The following is a 19,399-nucleotide window of genomic DNA, read 5'->3' as shown; positions in this document are numbered from 1 at the left end:
TACAAATTATAGTTTTGAAAACAGAAAACTGTGTGGAAATCAAATGTTTCATCAATGAGAAAATGTGCAGAATGCCGGGCAAAATCCATCTCGCTCCATTTACTCCCTGTGCTGGCCACCAGGCTTCCTCATGACCATATTTGGTCGTGAGTGGAACCGCTAACCGCAAGCTTCACATTTATAAATCCGGTGAAATATCTGACTCGTTGTTCCATCTGTGGTCAAAATATCCATAAAACCTAACACGGAACCCAAACCGGCTGCGCGCATGCGCTATCGTGCATAAATGTAATTTGTCCCCCTACACCAAACGCGATCACGACACGGAGGTTAAAATATAAAAACAAACTCTAAACCAATTACATTAATTTGGGGACAGGTCGAAAAGCATTAAACATGTATGGCAATTTAGCTAGTTAGCTTGCACTTGCTAGCTAATTTGTCCTATTTAGCTAGCTTGCTGTTTCTAGCTAATTTGTCCTGGGATAAACATTGAGTTGTTATTTTACCAGAGTTTGTTTTGATATTTTAACCTGCGTGTCGTGATAGCGTTTGGTGTAGGGCAGGGGTGTCAAAGTCAAATGGACGGAGGGCCAAATAAAAAAATCAGCTACAAGACGAGGGCCGGACTGTTCGAATGTTCATTGAAAATTTTTTAAATGACGCATATAGTCTAGTGAACCTAATTGAACCTACTGAAAACCTAACAAATATATTACAATATGATCAGATAAATAAAGCAATATTTTCTTATGGCTCTGTCAGTAATCTTTAATTTTCAACAGACACAAAAGACAAATTTCCTTTATATAAATATCCCCATAACATGAACATTAAATGAAAGAAACCGGTATTCAAGGCACCATCAGTAGACTATATTTTCTATTTTAGCAAAAGTGGGCTAAATTTACTTCAAAGAAAAAACAATAATAGCAATTTTCTATCATCCACTCAACTGAAATATTTTTAAAATATAATTGGATTGAAATACAAAAAAATAAAGTGCAAAAATCTATTAATCAAAAACAACACTATGTTTAAGGAGAAGTAACATGCAGTGAAAACAAATATTAAATGTTAACTTTTAAACTTGAACTGAGTAAAAACTCTAAATATGTGATTGCACAGTAATGTTCACTTGTTTGAGGTTGAGGGTGATACTTGGTGGTGTCCCATCTTTTCCACAAGTTCATCAATGTTCGGGGTAAGGCTCTGAGCTGAAGAAATCCTCAGAATTGAGTGGAGGTGTTCAGCAGTAAGTCGACTTCTGTGTGATGTTTTGTTCAGGTTCATCAAAGAAAACAGTTGTTCACACAGGTATGTGCTGCCAAACATAGACAACGTTTGAGCAGCCTGGATGCGCAGCTGGGGCATTGTGCCGGGGAGGAAACGGGCGAACTCCGCAGCACCCACTGCCGCATATTTTGCCCTCAGTGCATCATTGCATTGGAGGTCAATCAACTCCATTTGGAGGTTTGGTGGTGAGCTTTCCACGTCAACAGCAAATGGGTTACCGAGCAGTTCCAACCTGCTTTTTTGTGCTTCAAAGTCAGCAAATCGGCGTCGAAAGTCAGCGGCAAGCATACCTATTTTATCAGCCAACTGTGTGCTCGGGAACGCACTGGTAGAGAGCTTCTCTTTCATGGTCTGGCAGCTGGGAAAGTGGCTCAAATTTTCTTTCCGCATCTGCGTCTCCCACAGAGTCAGTTTGGTTTTAAATGCCTTCACTGTACTGTACATATCAGAGATGACACGATCCCGACCCTGCAGCTGCAAGTTTATTGCATTCAGATGACTCGTAATGTCACACAGAAAAGCCATTTCACACAGAAACATTTCGTCTCGGAGTTGTGTTGTGTCTTTCCCTTTGCTGTCCAAGAACAGACAAATCTCCTCACGAAGCTCGAAACATCTTTGAAGCACCTTTCCCTGGCTTAGCCATCGCACCTCTGTGTGATAAGGCAAATCACCATGCTCCGTTTCTAACTCCGTCAGAAATGCCTTGAACTGGCGGTGATTCAAACCTTTGGCTCTGATAAAGTTAACTGTGCGCGTGATGATGCTCATTACATGCTCCATTTTCAAGGCTTTACCGCACAACGCTTCCTGGTGTATGATACAATGATAAGCTGTCAGCTCACCTGTCGCGTTTTCCTCTTGCATCTTTTCCCGTATCTTCGCCACCAGTCCGCTCCTGTGTCCACACATCGCAGGTGCTCCGTCGGTTGTCAAACCCACGAGTTTTTCCCAAGGCAGCTCCATCTCATTTACACATCTTGACACCTCTTCATACAAATCATGCCCCGTAGTTGTGCCATGCATAGGACGTAAAGCCAAAAACTCCTCTGTCACGCTTAGGTTGGAGTCCACTCCGCGGATGAAAATTGACAACTGGGCAATGTCAGAAATGTCGGTGCTCTCATCCACAGCCAAGGAATATGCAATAAAATCTTTTCCCTTTTTCACAAGCTGCTCTTTTAGATTGATGGACAACTGGTCTACTCTCTCGGCAATGGTGTTTCTGCTCAGACTCACATTTAAAAAGAGTTGCCTTTTTTCTGGGCAAACTTCGTCACAAACTTTAATCATGCAGTTTTTGATGAAATCCCCCTCCGTAAATGGCCGGGCTGATTTAGCGATCTCTTCTGCCAAAATAAAACTGGCCTTGACAGTTGCGTCCGCGTGTGTGTCCGCGTGTTTCGTTTCATAATGTCGTCTCAGATTATACTCTTTCAGTACCGCCACACTTTCTCCACACAGAAGACACACAGGTTTTCCAGCTACCTTCGTGAACATATACTCCGACTCCCACCTTGTTTGAAACCCCCGGTTCTCAGTATCCACCTTCCGTTTTGCCATTTTTGATGGGTATCTGAAAGTTAATTTTACTGTGATGCTGACGACTGCTGTGCCAATAAATATTGAAATGAAGCAGCCTACTGCTCGGTGCGTCACCTTTGCATTGTGGGAAATGTAGTATTGGTGCGTGTAAAAGATCTGCGGGCTGCCGGCTTGCTGCGGGCCGGTTCTAATAATAAATCAAGATCATCCCAGGGGCCGTAAAAAACCTTCTTGCGGGCCGGATGTGGCCCGCGGGCCTTGACTCTGACATATGTGGTGTAGGGGGACAAAATACATTTATGCACGATAGCGCACGCGGAAGGAGATGTATGGTATTGAAGCACGTCTGGAGGTTAGTTAACACAGTGTCCAAAGAAGGGCCAGAAGTATACAGAATGGTGTCTTCTGTGTAGAGGTGGATCAAAGAATCACCAGCAGCAAGAGCGACATCATTGATATATACAGAGAAAAGATTCGGTACGAGAATTGAACCCTGTGGCACTATCCCTAGAGACTGCAAGACGTCCAGAGAACAGGCCATCCAATTTGACACACTGAACTCTGAGAAGTAGTTGGTGAACCAGGCAAGGCAGTCATTTGAGAAACCAAGGCTATTGAGTCTGCCGATAAGAATGTGGTGATTGACAGAGTAGAAAGCCTTGGCCAGGTCGATGAATATGGCTGCAGGGTATTGTCTTTTATTGATGGGGGTTATGATACCGTTTAGGACCTTGAGCGTGGCTGAGGTGCACCCATGACCAGCTCGGAAGCCAGATTGCATAGCGGAGAAGGTACGGTGGGATTCGAAATGGTCGATGATCTGCATGTTAACTTGGATTTCGAAGACTTTAGAAAGACAGGGTAGGATAGATATAGATCTGTAGCAGTTTGGGTCTAGAGTGTCTCCCCCTTTGAAGAGGGGGATGACCGCAGAAGCTTTCCAATCTTTGGGGATCTCAGAAGATACAAAAGAGAGGTTGAAAAGGCTAGTAATAAGGGTTGCAACAATTGCAGCGGATAATTTTAGCGAGGGTCTAGATTGTCTAGCCCAGCTGATTTGTAGGGGTCCAGATTTTGAAACTCTTTCAGAACATCAGCTATCTGGATTTGGGTGAAGGAGAAATGGGGGAGGCTTGGGCAAATTGCAGAGCTGTTGAACGGTGTAGGGGTAGCCAGGTGGAAAGCATGGCCAGCCGTAGAAAAATGCTTATTGAAATTCTCAATTATTGTGGATTTATCGGTGGTGACAGTGTTTCCTAGCCTCAGTGCAGTGGGCAGCTGGGAGGGGGTGTTCTTATTCTCCATGGACTTTACAGTGTCCCAAAACTTATTGGAGTTTGTGCTACAGGATGCAAATTTCTGTTTGAAAAAGCTAGCCTTTGCTTTCCTAACTGCCTCTTTACTGAAATTCATAAATGTATCTAAGATACAGGTGTCTAATCCAAAATCCACCTCTAGACACTTGGATCTGAAGGATTCGTTGCATGTAAGCAATATGAGTTTCCTCAGCTTACACCCATCCGGACCTTTCAGAACCAAACATAATGTCTAACAGCAGAGGCTGTTGATTTTGGACTGCTGATATGTGACTTACCAGTGACCTCCACTGGCTAGATGGTGTACTCATTGAGGGTGAAGCCTTTCTCCAGAGCGGGAGTTCTCATGTTCTTATTGAAGATGTCACTGACAGTGAAATACAGCACACCACAGTAATACAGGCCCTTAGGAATTAACCTGCAGTAAGATAAGGGAAATTATGTTTCTGTTAGAACAAGGTTATAGCGACACCATCATTAAGTTTGATGACACAATGTTGGTAGGCCTGACCACCGACGACGATGAGACAGCCTATAGGGAGGATGTCAGAGACCTGGCACTATGGTGCCAGAACAACAATCCCTCCCTCAACGTCAGCAAGACAATGGAGCTGATCATGGACAACAGGAAAAGGCAGCCCGAGCATACCCCCATTCACATCGACAGGGCTGTAGTTGAGGGCCGAGAGCTTCAAGTTCCTTCCTGTCTAGATCACTAAGGATCTATCATGGTCCACACACACCAACACAGTTGTGAAGAGGGCACGACAGCGCCTCTTCCCCCTCAGGAGGCTAAAAAGATGTGGCATGGGCCTACAGATCCTCAAAACGTTCTACAGCTGCACCATTGAGAGCATTTGGACTGGTTGCATCATCGCTTGGTACTGCTTGACATCCGACTGCAAGGCGATACAGGGTGTAGTGCGTCCACCCCACTACATCACTGGGGACGAACTCCCTGCCATCTAGGACCTCTTTATCAGGCGGTGTCAAGAGGACAGCCCTAAAAAAAAAAAAATTGCCTCCGGCCACCCAAGTCATAAACTGTTCTCTCTGCTACCTCATAGTGGAACCGATGCAAGTCTGGAACGAGTTCTTAGTCTGGAACCAACAGGACACTGAACAGCTTCTACCCCTAAGCCTGCTAAATAGTTGGTAGCTATTTGGTTAACTCAAACTATTTAACTATCTGCATTGACCCTTTTTTACACCATTTTTTTGTCTCATCACATACGCTGCTGCTGTTTAGTATCGGTCACTTTATTCCTAGTTCTATGTACAGACAGTACCAGTCAAGAGTTTGGACACACCTACTCATTCAAGGGTTTTTCTTTATTTTTACAATTTTCTACATTGTATAATAGTAGTGAAGACATCAAAACTATGAAATAACACATATGGAATCATGTAGTAACCCAACAACTGTGAAACAAATCAAAATATATTTTATATTAGAGATTATTCAAAGTAGCCACTCTTTGCCTTGATGACAGCTTTGCACACTCTTGGCATTCTCTCAACCAGCTTCACCTGGAATGCTTTTCCAACAGTCTTGAAGGAGTTCCCACATATGCTGAGCCCTCGTTGGCTGCTTTTCCTTCACTCTGCTTTCCAACTCATCCTAAAACATCTCAATTGGGGTGAGGTCGGGTGATTGTGGAGGCCAGGTCATCTGATGCAGCACTCCATCACTCTCCTTCTTGGTCAAACAGCCCTTACACAGCCTGGAGGTGTGTTGGGTCATTGTCCTGTTGAAAAACAAATGATAGTCCCACTAAGCCCAAACCAGATGGGATGGCGTATTGTTGCAGAATGCTGTGGTAGCCATTCTGGTTAAGTGTGCCTTAAATTCTAAATAAATCACTGACAATGTCACCAGCAAAGCACCAACACACCTCCTACATGCTTCACGGTGGGAACCACACATGCAGAGATCATCTGTTCACCTACTCTGTGTCTCACAAAGACACAGCAGTTGGAACCAAAAATCTCACATTTGGACTCATCAGAACAAAGGACAGATTTCCACCAGTCTAATGTCCACTGCACGTGTTTCTTGGCCCAAGCAAGTCTCTTCTTATTGGTGTCCTTTAGTAGTGGTTTCTATGCAGCATCTCAAGAATGAAGGCCTGATTCACACAGTCTCCTCTGAACAGTTGATGTTGAGATGTGTCTGTTACTTGAACTCTGTGAAGCATTTATTTGGGCTGCAATCTGAGGTGCAGTTAACTCTAATGAACTTGTCCTCTGCAGCAGAGATAACTCTGGATCTTCCTTTCCTGTGGCGGTCCTCATGACAGTCAGTTTCATTATAGCGCTTGATGGTTTGAGACTGCACTTGAATTTTCCAGATTGACTGTCCATCATGTCTTAAAAAGTAATGATGGACAGCCGTTTCTCTTTGGTTATTTGAGCTGTTCTTCCCATAATATGGACTATCTTCTGTATACCACCCCTAGATTTGTTTAGCACTTTTTTGGTTGCTACATGATTCCATATGTGTTATTTCATAGTTTATGTCTTCACTATTATTCTACAATGTAGAAAACACTAAAAATAAAGAAACTCTTGAATGAGTACATCTGTCCAAACTTTTGACTGGTACTGTATCTACCTCAATTACCTCGTACTCCTCCACATCGACTTAGTACTGGTACCCTAGTGTATGTAGACAAGTTATCATTACTAATTTTGTCTTTATTACTACAGCTTTTACTTTTCTATTATTTCTCTATTTTCATTCGATTTGCATTGTTGGGAGGGCCTGTAAGTAAGCATTTCACTGTTAGTCTACACCTGTTGTTTACGAAGCATGTGGCATAGATATAATGGGAGATAGAGCACTTTCAAAAACATGTCATTCTGTCTGACCTTCCTCAGGTAACGGAGTCATCAGAACAACATGTGATGAGATGCGTTTAACTAGCTAACTTGATACCCACCTGATATCAATGTGCCTGTGAAGATATTCCTCTTCATCATTTTGCTGCATCTGGCAGACTCCCTAGAGACAGCAACCATCAAATCAACGACCAGGTCGTCGACCAGGTAAAATAAAGGTTGAATAGATAAACATTCTGACTAATGTGACTAGAGAGAGTAACTATCACATACATAAGCAGTGAGCCATGTACTTGAACAGTTGCTTCCAATTTAGTTAAGTGAATGCAGTACAGACCCTTGCTGCACAAACTACATTACAGATCAAAACATCTTAGTTAATTTCACTGTTAAAGAAACATATAACGCAATATTCCCTGCAGCTAGCTAGCCACACGCAGCCCTCACCATGAATTTGGTGTCTTTTTTGGACAGTGTGTCTGTAATGAACACAATGGACTCAAAATGTTCAACCACGGCATGGAGAAGTTTGGGCTTGAAGAGGAAGAACAAAGAAAGGATGGGATGAGCATATGAAAGTCATAAGAGATCATCTTCTGTTGAATGCAATGCCCTTGGGCTGTCATGAATGCATGCAGTAAACCAAAGCATGAAGACATACATGGCAAATAAGAATAATATATTTGGACTGGTGAACTGTAAAGCACTTAAATGGAGATTGCACTTACCCAATGTCCACTTACCTTAGTGTATATTAATCATTACAGTACCAAAGCAGCAGTAGGCATTGTGGAGTTTGGTGGTCACCTGTTTCTCATCCATAGAGGTGTAGTTTGGGTGCGTCAGCAAGATCTCAATATCCCCACTGGATTCAACACCTGCAGAAAAGAATGCAGGAACAGATAAATAATTAGTTTTCCGCAAGAAGGGCTAGAAAAAAAGGGGTCAGTGATTGAGTTTAACAAACAAAGCAGAAGACATACCCAATACCAGTAACTCTGGTAAGGAAGTTGATGGATGAGCTGGTGTCATCATTACGAATCTGGGAAGATAAACACAATCCATTGTGCATCAAACGGAGTGGAATTAACAATATAATTATCTTCTTTCGTTTATGCACTTTGCATTTTGGCCACATTGGACAAAGAAGTAACAGACTGCTCCTTGCTTGAAGGATAATGTAATTCCTCAAACACCTTTTCCAACTTCTTGAGTGTTCCTGTTTGTAAAAACTCATCTATCTTCTTAGTGATCTCTTTTCCAACTCTCTCCTATTTAAAATAGATGAACACAATAGAATGTATAACGGAAGTATAATGGTGTACTGTTATACTACTTTACTGGTGAGCATTGGCTGGCATCAGATTAGCCCTTGATCATGACTCTCAGTTCCATTACATTACCTTTAAGAGTCATTGGACAAAGGTGTCTTCTGTACAGAGGAGTTTTGTTAAGAGCCCTAACGCTCAGTCTGAACATTAACACGCATCGCTTGCAGTACAGTCTTAGAAGCATAAGGACCTTATCTTTCATGAAGGCAAGATATATATTTTTTTCAACCAAAACATTAAATTGATACACACCTTTATAGGTTTAGTGTTCCCACACCGCCATATCTCCATGTTACAGTGCATGTTTACGGAAGACAGAGCGAGCACCTGTGCTAATTTGCTATCTTGCATGTACCAAACACCTGTGTGTAACGGGAGAAAGCCTGCAGAAACGTGTTGTCACTGAAAAATGCATTTGGCTGCTGGTTAAAACAATCTTCAGTAAGTACATATTTTGCATTTGTGAAATTATCTTTATGTGATGTAAAGGGCTTTATGTTTCTAAAACTATATCAGTTTTGAAAATCTATTCACGTTTAGATGGAATACTTGGCTGTTTTGGCTGCCAGTGCCAGTCTACCTCTGAAAATAACATACAAGGAAGGTCCTTGGACCTTAAGGAATAATGGTGGGCTCCTTAAGAGTACATCTTGGGCTAGCATCAGATGAGCTTTCAAGTCAATCAACTACAATCGACCACTGCTATAAACAGCACTGTACTGCTGTACTGTACTGCTGTGTCTGAGACACCTATTTCTCAACACCTATGCACTCACCAGTTTCTTGGCCTCTTCTCCAATTTTGATCTTCTGGGGGTACTTGGAGATCACTGAAGCTGCTTTCCTGAAAAACATTGTGCACAACACATAGTTAGTTATTCACTGTAATTGAGGGAGTAAACATGGGGCTGAAGGAGCCAGACAAATTACTTATTCAGATGCCTGTTGTGAAGGGACACTTGCATCCTTCACTACACTACTACCATGTCTTGCCTGTAGGCGTTGTACTTTTGGATAGCTCTGTTGACATTCCTCTCATAGTTGGCCAATTCTGGGAGTGTAAGAAACAAATATAGAATCATACTCACTCAGACTTCGCATATGGAAGAAACTAACAGAGAATATTGGTTGGTTCCACAGGCTAATAGCCATGATCACCACAGAGGCTGACGTTTTACCTCACGTTAACAGGCTGTGCAAAAGGGGTTTCAATTACGTTTGGCACAGCACTTAAGAGCTAACAGGCTGCAGAGGCTGTGTTAGCTAGCTACATTACTTGCAAGAAAGTAAAATAAGAATACAACATACTTTTGAAAAAAGCTGGAATACAGAGATGAGTAAAAGGAAAGCGCCACAGGAATCCCCAAACAAGGGAATAACAGACTTTCTTACAGGTAAGTCAAGGGGCGTGCTAGCTACTAGCTAATGACACCTGGCTAGAACATATGAATAGGTTTACGTTAGCTAGTTATAGTAGCTTCTTTTCTAGCTACCTTAATTTGCAAGCAATAGGTAAAGCAGATTTTATTTTTTTTTTACCTTTATTTAACTAGGCAAGTCAGTTAAGAACAAATTCTTATTTTCAATGATGACCGTATACTACTTATAAGGGTTCGATAAAGGCTGACCTTCTTGCGGTCCTTATACTACTTATAAGACATATTACTAGCTAGTATGTAAAACATGAATATAAACGTATTTCATTATTTAAAATGCTAACCCCTAGTACTAGTTGTAGTCCTCGTAACGTTTAGTTAGCTAATAGCTGTGTGTATGTAACATAGTTAGAACCTCTCTGGGATATGTGGGACATCCCTCCTGGCCAAAAGCCAGTGAAAATGCAGAGCGACAAATTATAATAAATTACTATAAAAATCAAACTTTCATGAAATCACACATGCAAGATACCAAATTAAAGCTACACTTGTTGTGAATCCAGCCAACATGTCAGAATTCAAAAAGGCTTTTTGGCGAAAGCAAACGATGCTATTTATCTGAGGATAGCACCCCAGTAAACAAAGACAGAAAAGCATATTTCAACCCTACAGGCGCGACACAAAACGCAGAAATAAAGATATAATTCATGCCTTACCTTTGACAAGCTTATTTTGTTGGCACTCCAATATGTCCCATAAACATCACAAATGGTCCTTTTGTTCGATTAATTCCGCCTGTAAACTTTGCCAAAACATTTCAAACTACTTTTGTATTACAACTTTAGGAATTTTTTAACTTAAATAAATCGATCAAATTGAAGACGGGGTGATCCATGTCCAATACAAGAGGAAAACAAACTGTAGCTAGCTTTCAGGTCACGTGCCTCTAACAGAGTCCTCTTCACTCTAGCCTAGTTCTGAACTGTGTTACTTCTTCATTACGCAAAGGAAAAACCTCAACCAATTTCTAAAGACTGTTGATATCCAGTGGAAGCGATAGGAACTGCAAGAAGGTCCCTTAGAAATCTGGATTCCCAATGAAATCCCATTGAAAAGAGAGAGACCTAAAAAAAAAACATCTGAATGGTTTATCCTCTGGGTTTCACCTGCCAAATAAGTTCTGTTATACTCAGACATTATTCAAACAGTTTTAGAAACTTCAGAGTGTTTTCTATCCAAATCTACCAATTATATGCATATCTTATCTTCTGGGGATGAGTAGCAGGCAGTTTAATTTGGGCACGCTTTTCATCCAAAATTCCGAATGCTGCCCCCTATCCTAGAGAAGTTTTTAATATTAACAGGGGAGAGTAGACGGACAATCAACTCCACTACGGGGGAGCAGGGCGTGCGTGACACAACACAGAAATAGCAAGAGATAAATAACCACTTTTGGTTGAAAGTAGACCAGTGAGCAGGTAGTATTATGCGAATATGGTACACAAATAAAAAAAGGACTGAAAAATAGAGGTCGGACACAATTGTTTGAGAGCTATATAGAGGAGTCTCTGGTCCTCACATTCATATGACGAGGACCCATAAAACACCCTCAAAGTTTAATGAAATGCAAAACTAGAATTTAAGTACTACACACCTAATTACTTCATTACAGTCACAGTCAATAAATAGTAGTTTATGACAAATGCCAGACAATAAACCCACTTTGGATGTAACTGAGAAACATCACATTTATGCCAGTTCCAAGTTGATATGATTCTGAGTCAACTAAAATGGGCATTACACGCACCAATTACAGTGAAGGTATGTACATTCTATGCCAACAGAAGTGCTGGGTTTACAGTAGGGCTGCCTAATTGCCCTCCTAAGAAAAGTATCTGACTGACGTTCTCCCTGCCGGTCTGTATCATCGATGCTCCTTCTGCTCAAGCTACTGCTACTGACTGCCTTTCCCAAATGCCTCTACATCTGAAGCTGTGAAAGACCATCAACCATGAACTGCCAGATCCCTACATTTGTTTTCAAAGCAAATAAGATTTTTGTTTGTAATGTAAAGCGCTAGATACAATAAATGTATTATTATTATACATTCAGTAGTAGGCCATTGGTAGTCAAGCACTAAAAAATGCAACCTGCTTAGTGTCACATGAGAAATAAATCACTTAATTTTACAAATTCCCCTCTTTGTAAATTACGCAAATAATAGCTCTAGAGTTTAGGCTATTTCCCAGCAGCCTCAGACTGCAGGATCACGTTCAGTAGGCACATAAAGGAGAGAACAAAAAATAAGAAGAGCCTTCATGGAACAAGTTCAATAGTGTCTCCCAGGCTTTCAGAATGTTTTCTCCCATGATCTTGCCTAGTGAATAAGATCCAGGAAGGCCTCATCTTGTGTTAAGAGTCAGTCTTGATGTAGACTTTGTCCCTGGAGAAGATCTTGATGGCCTCCTCCACCTCAGAGAGCCTGCGGTCCAGCTGCGCACGACGGGAACGGACACCCAGAGAGTCGGCCCTGACTGGAAGAGACAGCAGCTCACTCACCAGAGACCGATGGGCTGGAAGAATAGAGACAGAGACGAAAGAGAATGAATAAATAAGAGTATCCATCTTGGTCTGAAGGTTCAATATAAATACACAGCGTCTTTTCAATAGTAAATACCATCTATTAGAGCTGATGTATACATACTAAGCAACTTGAAAAATAATAGGTATAAGACAAATAATGTAAAAGTGTTTGTGGTAAAAAGACCTACTCTCTTTGAGTGACTCCAGGGTCTCCTGTCTCTCCCTCTCTGGCATCAGGGTGTGACCAGCTGGGATGGATGGATCAGGAATACTCATCCTCTTTTCCTCCTCCTCCCGTCGCCACTGTTCCTTCCGCTCCTCAAGGCTGATAGATAGAGGGAGAGAGAGAATGATTCATAGTGTCAGAAAAAAGTATGCTTTGTTAACTAAAGCAGAATTATTGGATCTGGAGTGAAGATTTGCTACTTCCAGTGACTTCCACTTTTGAATGCAAGATATACTTTTTGTTAAGTGCAGTTACAGAGGAGGATAATGTATTTTGGTTCAGTGTACTTACTACTGAGGCACCTGTCCCTTGACGGCGCTGGGCAGGGGCTGACTGTTCCTCAGGTTGGTCAATGACTGGGAGCGACGGAGGACTGTCTTCCCTGCAGCGTGTGCATTGTGGCTCACAAAGTCCACCATCCTACCCTGCACCTGCAACAGAAAATACTAATTAATTAAGTTTGCATTTGGGCTCAGAGCATAGCACATCATACCACATTTATTTTTGATATTGGTAATTGGTGAAAACAGACAGTGCAGAAGAGATATTCTGCTCAGCCACATTTGGAGGTAAATGGAAGTTTCCAAACATAGAGGGCAAGATTTGGATGTTTACATTTCAGTTGGAGTCAATCCATTAATTCAGTCAGTCTGGGCTATTTTAATGTGCCTATCTCACTTGTAAACTCGGTTTCTCTGTATGGTTTTGGGAGGCTGAGCGAGGTGAGGGGGACGGCGATGGGGCACAGCTTGGTCTTGGGGAGGGTGAGAGAGCACGCTTTAGTCTCGGGGGGCCAGCAGAGCCACAGATAGAATGTGCTTTTAAAAAGTTCTGACACTCCGGCTTCATAGGAGGGCTGGTCTCCTGCAGAAGGAAGAGAGAGGGAGCCATGTAGAATCAATCCCACATTATTACAAAAATAAAAATACCACGCTAATGATGGTGCCCTGGTTCGTTATAGGAAGAAGGCCCAGCATCCCTGGACATCCTTATAATTTGAACTAACTGGCACAGGTCTATGCTTGGTGTGGAATCCACCAGTGCACTAAACAAAGGGCTGCCTATCTCCCAGTCCCCCTCACCTGTAGCTGGGCCATGACCCTGGAGGGGATGTCCTGGTATTTAGGGGAGCTCCACAGGGCTTTGACCGGGACAGGACGGGAGTGTTCCCTCTGTGCCTCCTGCTCTTTGCAGCGTCTCTGGATCTCCCTCAGCCGACGCACATTCTCCTTTCCGTAGTCACGCACCAGCTGCTCTGTGGGACAAACAGAGAATACAGGGAATGAGAGAAAGGTAACACAGTCCCATATTGTTTCTGTTGAACCTTTTAAATGTATTTTCCTGTATAGTAAATGACATTGCATGCAATGTACTACAATGACAAACAGTCCATCCACTACAACCACAAATGTGGCTTTGAGTTTGGCAAGGAAAGTGGAAGATGGTGTTGACCTGTGGTTACCACGAAACAGTAGGCGTTGGACTTACTGTGCTTAGAGGGGTTGGGACTGAGGGAGACCCCCTCTAGTCTTAGCAGGGCCCCCACCACCCCTCTCTGGCCCCTCTCCAGAATGTGTGTGGCGTTAGGGCCGATGCGGGGGTGCCGAGGGGCACGGGCACTGTAGCAGCCTGGGTACAACACAGGGTCCGGGGCCAGGGGACCAGAGAGAAGGGCTGAGGTCCCATGAGCGTTCCCCTCCAGACGACCCCTGGCTGGGATAAGGAAGTACAGAAGACACCATGTGACATGCTGTTTCAACAATTATTGGGATTTTAAAATGCTGTACATTTTAGCTATATTACCAGAGGCAGGACGTTTGTAGTATTCGGGGAAAAGGGAGGGATCTGGGGGTATGGGCCCAGATATCATGGAGGGACCCTCGCACATCACTGAACACCTGTAGCTGTTGCGAGACAGAGACCAAAGATATTCACAATTGGGCTAGCTACTCGAATAGGTTTTTCACTGAATTCACATTTCAGAAAGTAACGTGATCATTTAAGCAACAAATGTAATGCCAGTTAGAAAATACTGTTACACGCTGACCATGACCTACTGTTGCAAGTTTAGAGAAAAAGCCGTAGTTAGCGAACGATAGCTAGCTAGCAAAAGATATCGATGCATTCATTGACGACTGATGATAACTAACGGTGACGTTACTGTAACTACAGATAACATTCGCTAGCCTAAATAAACACAATGTTTTACAGTTCTGCCAAATATTACCTTTATAAAATACTCCAGACTTCAAACCAACTGTAGCTAGCACTAGCAGCCCAGTCAACACGCAGCAGTCAGTAATGACGCAGAGACAACAGTGTTAAAGACAAATCCCTCACCATGGCAACAATGTAACCTACCGCAGATACCCGAGAGGCTAACATCAAATACAGTACAATATAAAGATGGGCTAAAACTGCTTCTCCAATATAAATCCCGATCACACTTGTTGGCTACCTAAACTCATGCGCACAAATACTTAATCTGCTCTAACTGTCGTCTTGCATCGAACTGCGCGTGTGCACGCCGTGAAATCAAAGGCACTCCTTCAATATAAAGTTGTTTTTGAGGAATAATTTAAACGGTTAAGTTTGTCACTTTCACAAAGTTGGAGTAATAACATGTTCAGATACTTAAGACATTGGCTTGAATCTAGGTTGTACCTTTAGATTTCGAGAAAATTAACAACTAAGGAAGAGTCTTTCACTTGTCTCATTGACTTCTCATTTCCCAAACCCCGGCCTGGTCTGTTCGGTCTCTTTCGCAATCATTTCCCGGAAGTCTTGCGATGTTGCGCCTCTGAGTTTAGAACCTCTGTGATAATACTGAGGACGACGACGATCTACCACAGAGCACCTGGATGTCCCCGACATAGAGATGCTATTAAATTAACAAAGGTCATGTCATAATCCCCAAAAGTTCCATAATGGATACATTTTGGTCAAGGAGAAATCCAAAACCAGTCTAATTGGAATGAATGGCAGTAGAGGCAAAGGTGATGCATTTCCTGCGTTCACTTGTGCAGGAAAATAAAAGTAAGACGTGATATATAAGAAATGGTGTAATTGAATAATATTAAACATAAAATATTGCTATATAATTAATCATAAATACAGTTTATACGGGTTTTATAAAACAATTATGTATAAATAGCCTCTAAAATATTTGTAAACAGACCATAAATGTCTCAGATGTTTTCTTGGAACGCTGTGAGTAATATTATGATACAATATCGTCAGCAGCAGCAGCTAGCACCAGCACAAAAACCAAGTTCCCAATATTTTTTGGAGAAGGTGAAAAAAATATATATATATGTATATATAACCAAGTTCCCGAATGCTTTACTTATAGTAGGTGGAGATTTTAATATTTCTCAGAATAATTGAATTGATAGATGGCCTCCAGGACAGTCCACTTCTATGAATACAAGTTTGGGGCAGTTTATGGAAAGGTTTGATATTATAGATATTTGGAGAGTAACGTTTCCTAATGACAAGTCTTTCACTTGGAGTAATAAGGCACGCTCCAGACAATCACACACAGATTTTTGGCTGGTGTCTAAATGTTTGGATAAACAGGGTATTTCTGTTAACATCCTTGCCTTACTGATCATAGAGCTATTTATATTGACATTAAACTTTTTCTCTGATAATGGCCTTGGCAGAGCATCCTACTGGAATCTTAATAGCTCTATATTAAAACATGAGTTGGTCAAGATGGAGATAAGCAATTTAATTACACACTTTTGGAACAAAGCTATAACTGACAATTCACACAGTAATAATATGAGGTTGGAAAATATTTAAGAAAATATGGGAGTTTTCTTGCCAAGACAAGGAGAGCTGAAGAAGAAAGTGTTAATTACAAACATCACCTCTCTTGTTCAAAAGCCTGTTGAAAGTGTGTCAGAGGAGGACACGTCTGTTCTGGGTGAACAAATTCATCTTATTTTTTTAGGTTAGAAAAATACCACTATAAAAATAATATGATTCAACAATTAAATATTAATGGTCTCATCACAGATGATCCCAAATGAATCTCTAACTTTAGTTGCAACTTCTACAGGAATTGATATAGTTCTAATTATTGTGAGGTTTCCTCAACTCTTTTCTTTGGCTCTCTGGGGGATGTGAAATAGACATATCTCTAATAACATCCGACTGGTGTTAGACCTTATTGACTATTCTGATCTAATCCTCAAAGATAGTTTTGTCTTCTTAGACTTTTATAAAGCCTTCGATACAGTGGAACATGAGTTTCTATTTCTCTCCCTTGAGAAATTTGTTTTTTTGGGAATTATTTTGTAGCACTATTAAAACTCTTTATATGAACGGGAACAGTTCAACTAAATTAAAGCATGGCACCTCTCGTAGATTTGATTTGAAAAGAGGAATTAGGCAAGGTTGCCAAATTTCACCTTACCTCTTCCTGCTTGCAACCCAACTTCTTACAAGTTCTGTTAAATCCAACAATATAAAAGGGATCTCTATTGCTGACAGAGATATTATCATAAGTCAACTTGCAGATCACACAACCCTCTTTTTGAAAGATGCTGACCAGATTCCTAGAGCAGTCGATGTGATAAATATATTTTCCAAAGCATCTGGTCTTTGCCTAAACCTTAATAAGTGTGAATTGTTTGCTGTTAAAGACTGTGTGATACCCTCTATATGAAAAAGTAACATACCTTGGGATTACCATATCTAAGGATCAACAGGAAAGATGCTCATTAAATTTTATACCTATTATTGAAAAAAATAAAAAGAAGTTGAACCTTGGTTGCGGAGGGATTTATCCTTGAAAGGTCGAGAATGGCTTTCTAAAGCTGAAGGTATCTCCAGATTTACTTATGCAGCCCAGTCCCTATATCTTGACAACAAAATAGGTAAAGCTGTTGACCAGGTGCTTTTCAACTTCATCTGGAAAAATCACACACATTATATTAGGAAATCTGTCATTATGAACACATGAATATGGTGGTCTAAATTTTTTAGATTTTCCTACTTTGAATGATACTTTTAAGAGAAATTGGGCTAAATTATTTTAAAGAATCCAACTTCAATTTGGAATTTCATTCCTCATTATGTCTTCTCCCGTTTTGGTGGCATCAAGTTTATGTTACTTTGTAACTATAACATTGATACGATTCCTGCAAAATGATCTGCTTTTCATAGACTCATAGCGTGGTCATTAATATATAAACATAATTTTTCCCCGCATAGGTATTTCATTTGGAACAATAAGGACATATTGTATAGAAACAAGTATTTTTTAAATAATCATAATCATATCCTGCTGGTGAGTCAACTTTTTAATGGAGAAGGATTGTTACTCAATTATGAGACATTTTTATCTCGTTACAATATTCCTGTAACACCTAGAGAGTTCGCCATAGTCTTTGATGCTATTCCATCTGGAACTCTTATGTTATGTAGAGGTGTAGCTGGCCTAGCGTCGTCCGGGTTAGGGAGGGCTTGGTCGGTAGGGATGTCCTACTGAGGACTGAGGAAGAATGCAGAGCTGGTCTGCGCGCGTAACCGATTGCGCGCCCTTCGTTGTTTTTCCTTTCTATTGAATGCGCTATTGTCCGGTTGAAATATTATCGATTATTTAGACAATTGACAACTTGAGGATTAATTCTAAACATCGTTTGACATGTTTTGACGATCTTTATCGGTACTATTAGGATGTATTCGTCTGCATGTTTTGACCACCTTGGAGCCAGTGGATTACTGAACAAAACGCTCCAACAAAACAGTTTTTGGGATATAAATAGGGACTTTATTGAACAAAACAAACATTTATTGTGTAGCTGGGACTCTTGTGACTGCAACCATATGAAGATCTTCAAAGGTAAGTGATTAATTTTATCACTATTTCTGACCTTTGTAATTCCTTTACTTGGTTGTAAAATGTTTGTATGCTTTTGTAAGCGGGGCGCTGTCCTCAGATAATCACATGGTATGCTTTCGCCGTAAAGCCTTTTTGAAATCTGACAGGGCGGCTGGATTAACAAGAAGTTCATCTTTAAGCCGATGTATAACACTTGTATTTTTTAGGAATGTTTATTATGACTATTTCTGTATTTTGAATTTGGCGCTCTGCAATTTCCCTGGATGTTGTCGAGGTGGGTCGCTAGCGGAACGCCTGCGCCAGAAAGGTTAACATGTCAAGGTGACCGAGGACAATTGAATGGTTAAAAAGTACAAATACGATATATGCAGATCAATCAAGACGGCGAGACACAAGTATAGGATCAAATGGGAGGAGCAATTCAGCGTGTCGGAGGCAAGGTATATGTGGCAGGGGCTTCTAACGATCACGTATTACAAAAAGAAAGCTAGTCATGTCGCGGACACCAACGCCGCCCTGCCGGACGAGCGGGGGAAAAAAATCTCCCGACTTGAGCATAATGACTCTGAGCTGCTGAGGATAGCCCCTGAAGAAAACAAGGGCTATGTGTTTATTGTCTCCATGGAGGACTATGCAAGTCATTCAAGCGTGTTAACTCTCGCAAGGCTGCCAGCCCTGACGGTATCCCAAGCCGCGCCCTCACAGCATGTGTAGACCAGCTAGTTGTTGTGTTTACAGACTTCTCTAGCTCAGGCTGTTATCCCCACCTGCTTCAAGATGTCCACTATCATCCTGGTGCCCAAGAAAGGGAAAGTAACTGAACTGAATGAATACCGACCCGAAGCACTCACTTCCATCATCATGAAGTGCTTCAAGAGGCTAGTCAAAGACCACATCACCTCCTCCCTCCCTGACATACTCAACCATCTCCAATTCGCCGATCGCCATGACAGATCCACAGACGAACCTCACGCACCTGGACAAAAGGAATACATATGTGAGGATGCTGTTCATCCGCTATAGCTTGGCCTT

At 41.5% G+C, this 19,399-nt stretch overlaps 2 protein-coding genes across 3 annotated transcripts; both read right to left on the bottom strand.

The window, feature by feature from the left end:
• Positions 1-4,295: 4,295 nt before the first annotated feature.
• LOC139389513 (polymerase (DNA directed), beta) lies at positions 4,296-11,632 on the bottom strand. Its single transcript, XM_071136334.1, is given in 10 exon segments — positions 4,296-4,309; positions 4,436-4,575; positions 7,100-7,161; positions 7,446-7,532; positions 7,806-7,876; positions 7,962-8,040; positions 8,195-8,269; positions 9,106-9,172; positions 9,322-9,379; positions 11,605-11,632. Coding segments are annotated over 10 exon segments (681 nt in total).
• LOC139389673 (enkurin domain containing 1) lies at positions 11,249-15,019 on the bottom strand. Of its 2 annotated transcripts, none has more exons than XM_071136552.1 (8): positions 14,741-15,019; positions 14,317-14,417; positions 14,002-14,226; positions 13,596-13,768; positions 13,192-13,377; positions 12,805-12,944; positions 12,476-12,612; positions 11,249-12,277 (listed from the first exon to the last, which is right to left on the bottom strand). In XM_071136552.1, exons 2-8 carry the CDS (start codon positions 14,399-14,401, stop codon positions 12,117-12,119), a joined length of 1,107 nt encoding a protein of 368 aa, XP_070992653.1. In that variant the 5' UTR covers positions 14,402-14,417; positions 14,741-15,019; the 3' UTR covers positions 11,249-12,116. The 2 variants fall into 2 exon arrangements, with proteins under 2 accessions (XP_070992653.1, XP_070992654.1); XM_071136553.1 differs by having other exon boundaries at positions 14,875-15,009.
• Positions 15,020-19,399: the final 4,380 nt, after the last annotated feature.

This window comes from Oncorhynchus clarkii, chromosome 30, assembly GCF_045791955.1.
Source record: "Oncorhynchus clarkii lewisi isolate Uvic-CL-2024 chromosome 30, UVic_Ocla_1.0, whole genome shotgun sequence".
Taxonomy (NCBI): domain Eukaryota; kingdom Metazoa; phylum Chordata; class Actinopteri; order Salmoniformes; family Salmonidae; genus Oncorhynchus; species Oncorhynchus clarkii.
Note: the sequence above shows the minus strand (reverse complement) of the source record. Positions and strands in the feature narration are given on the sequence as shown.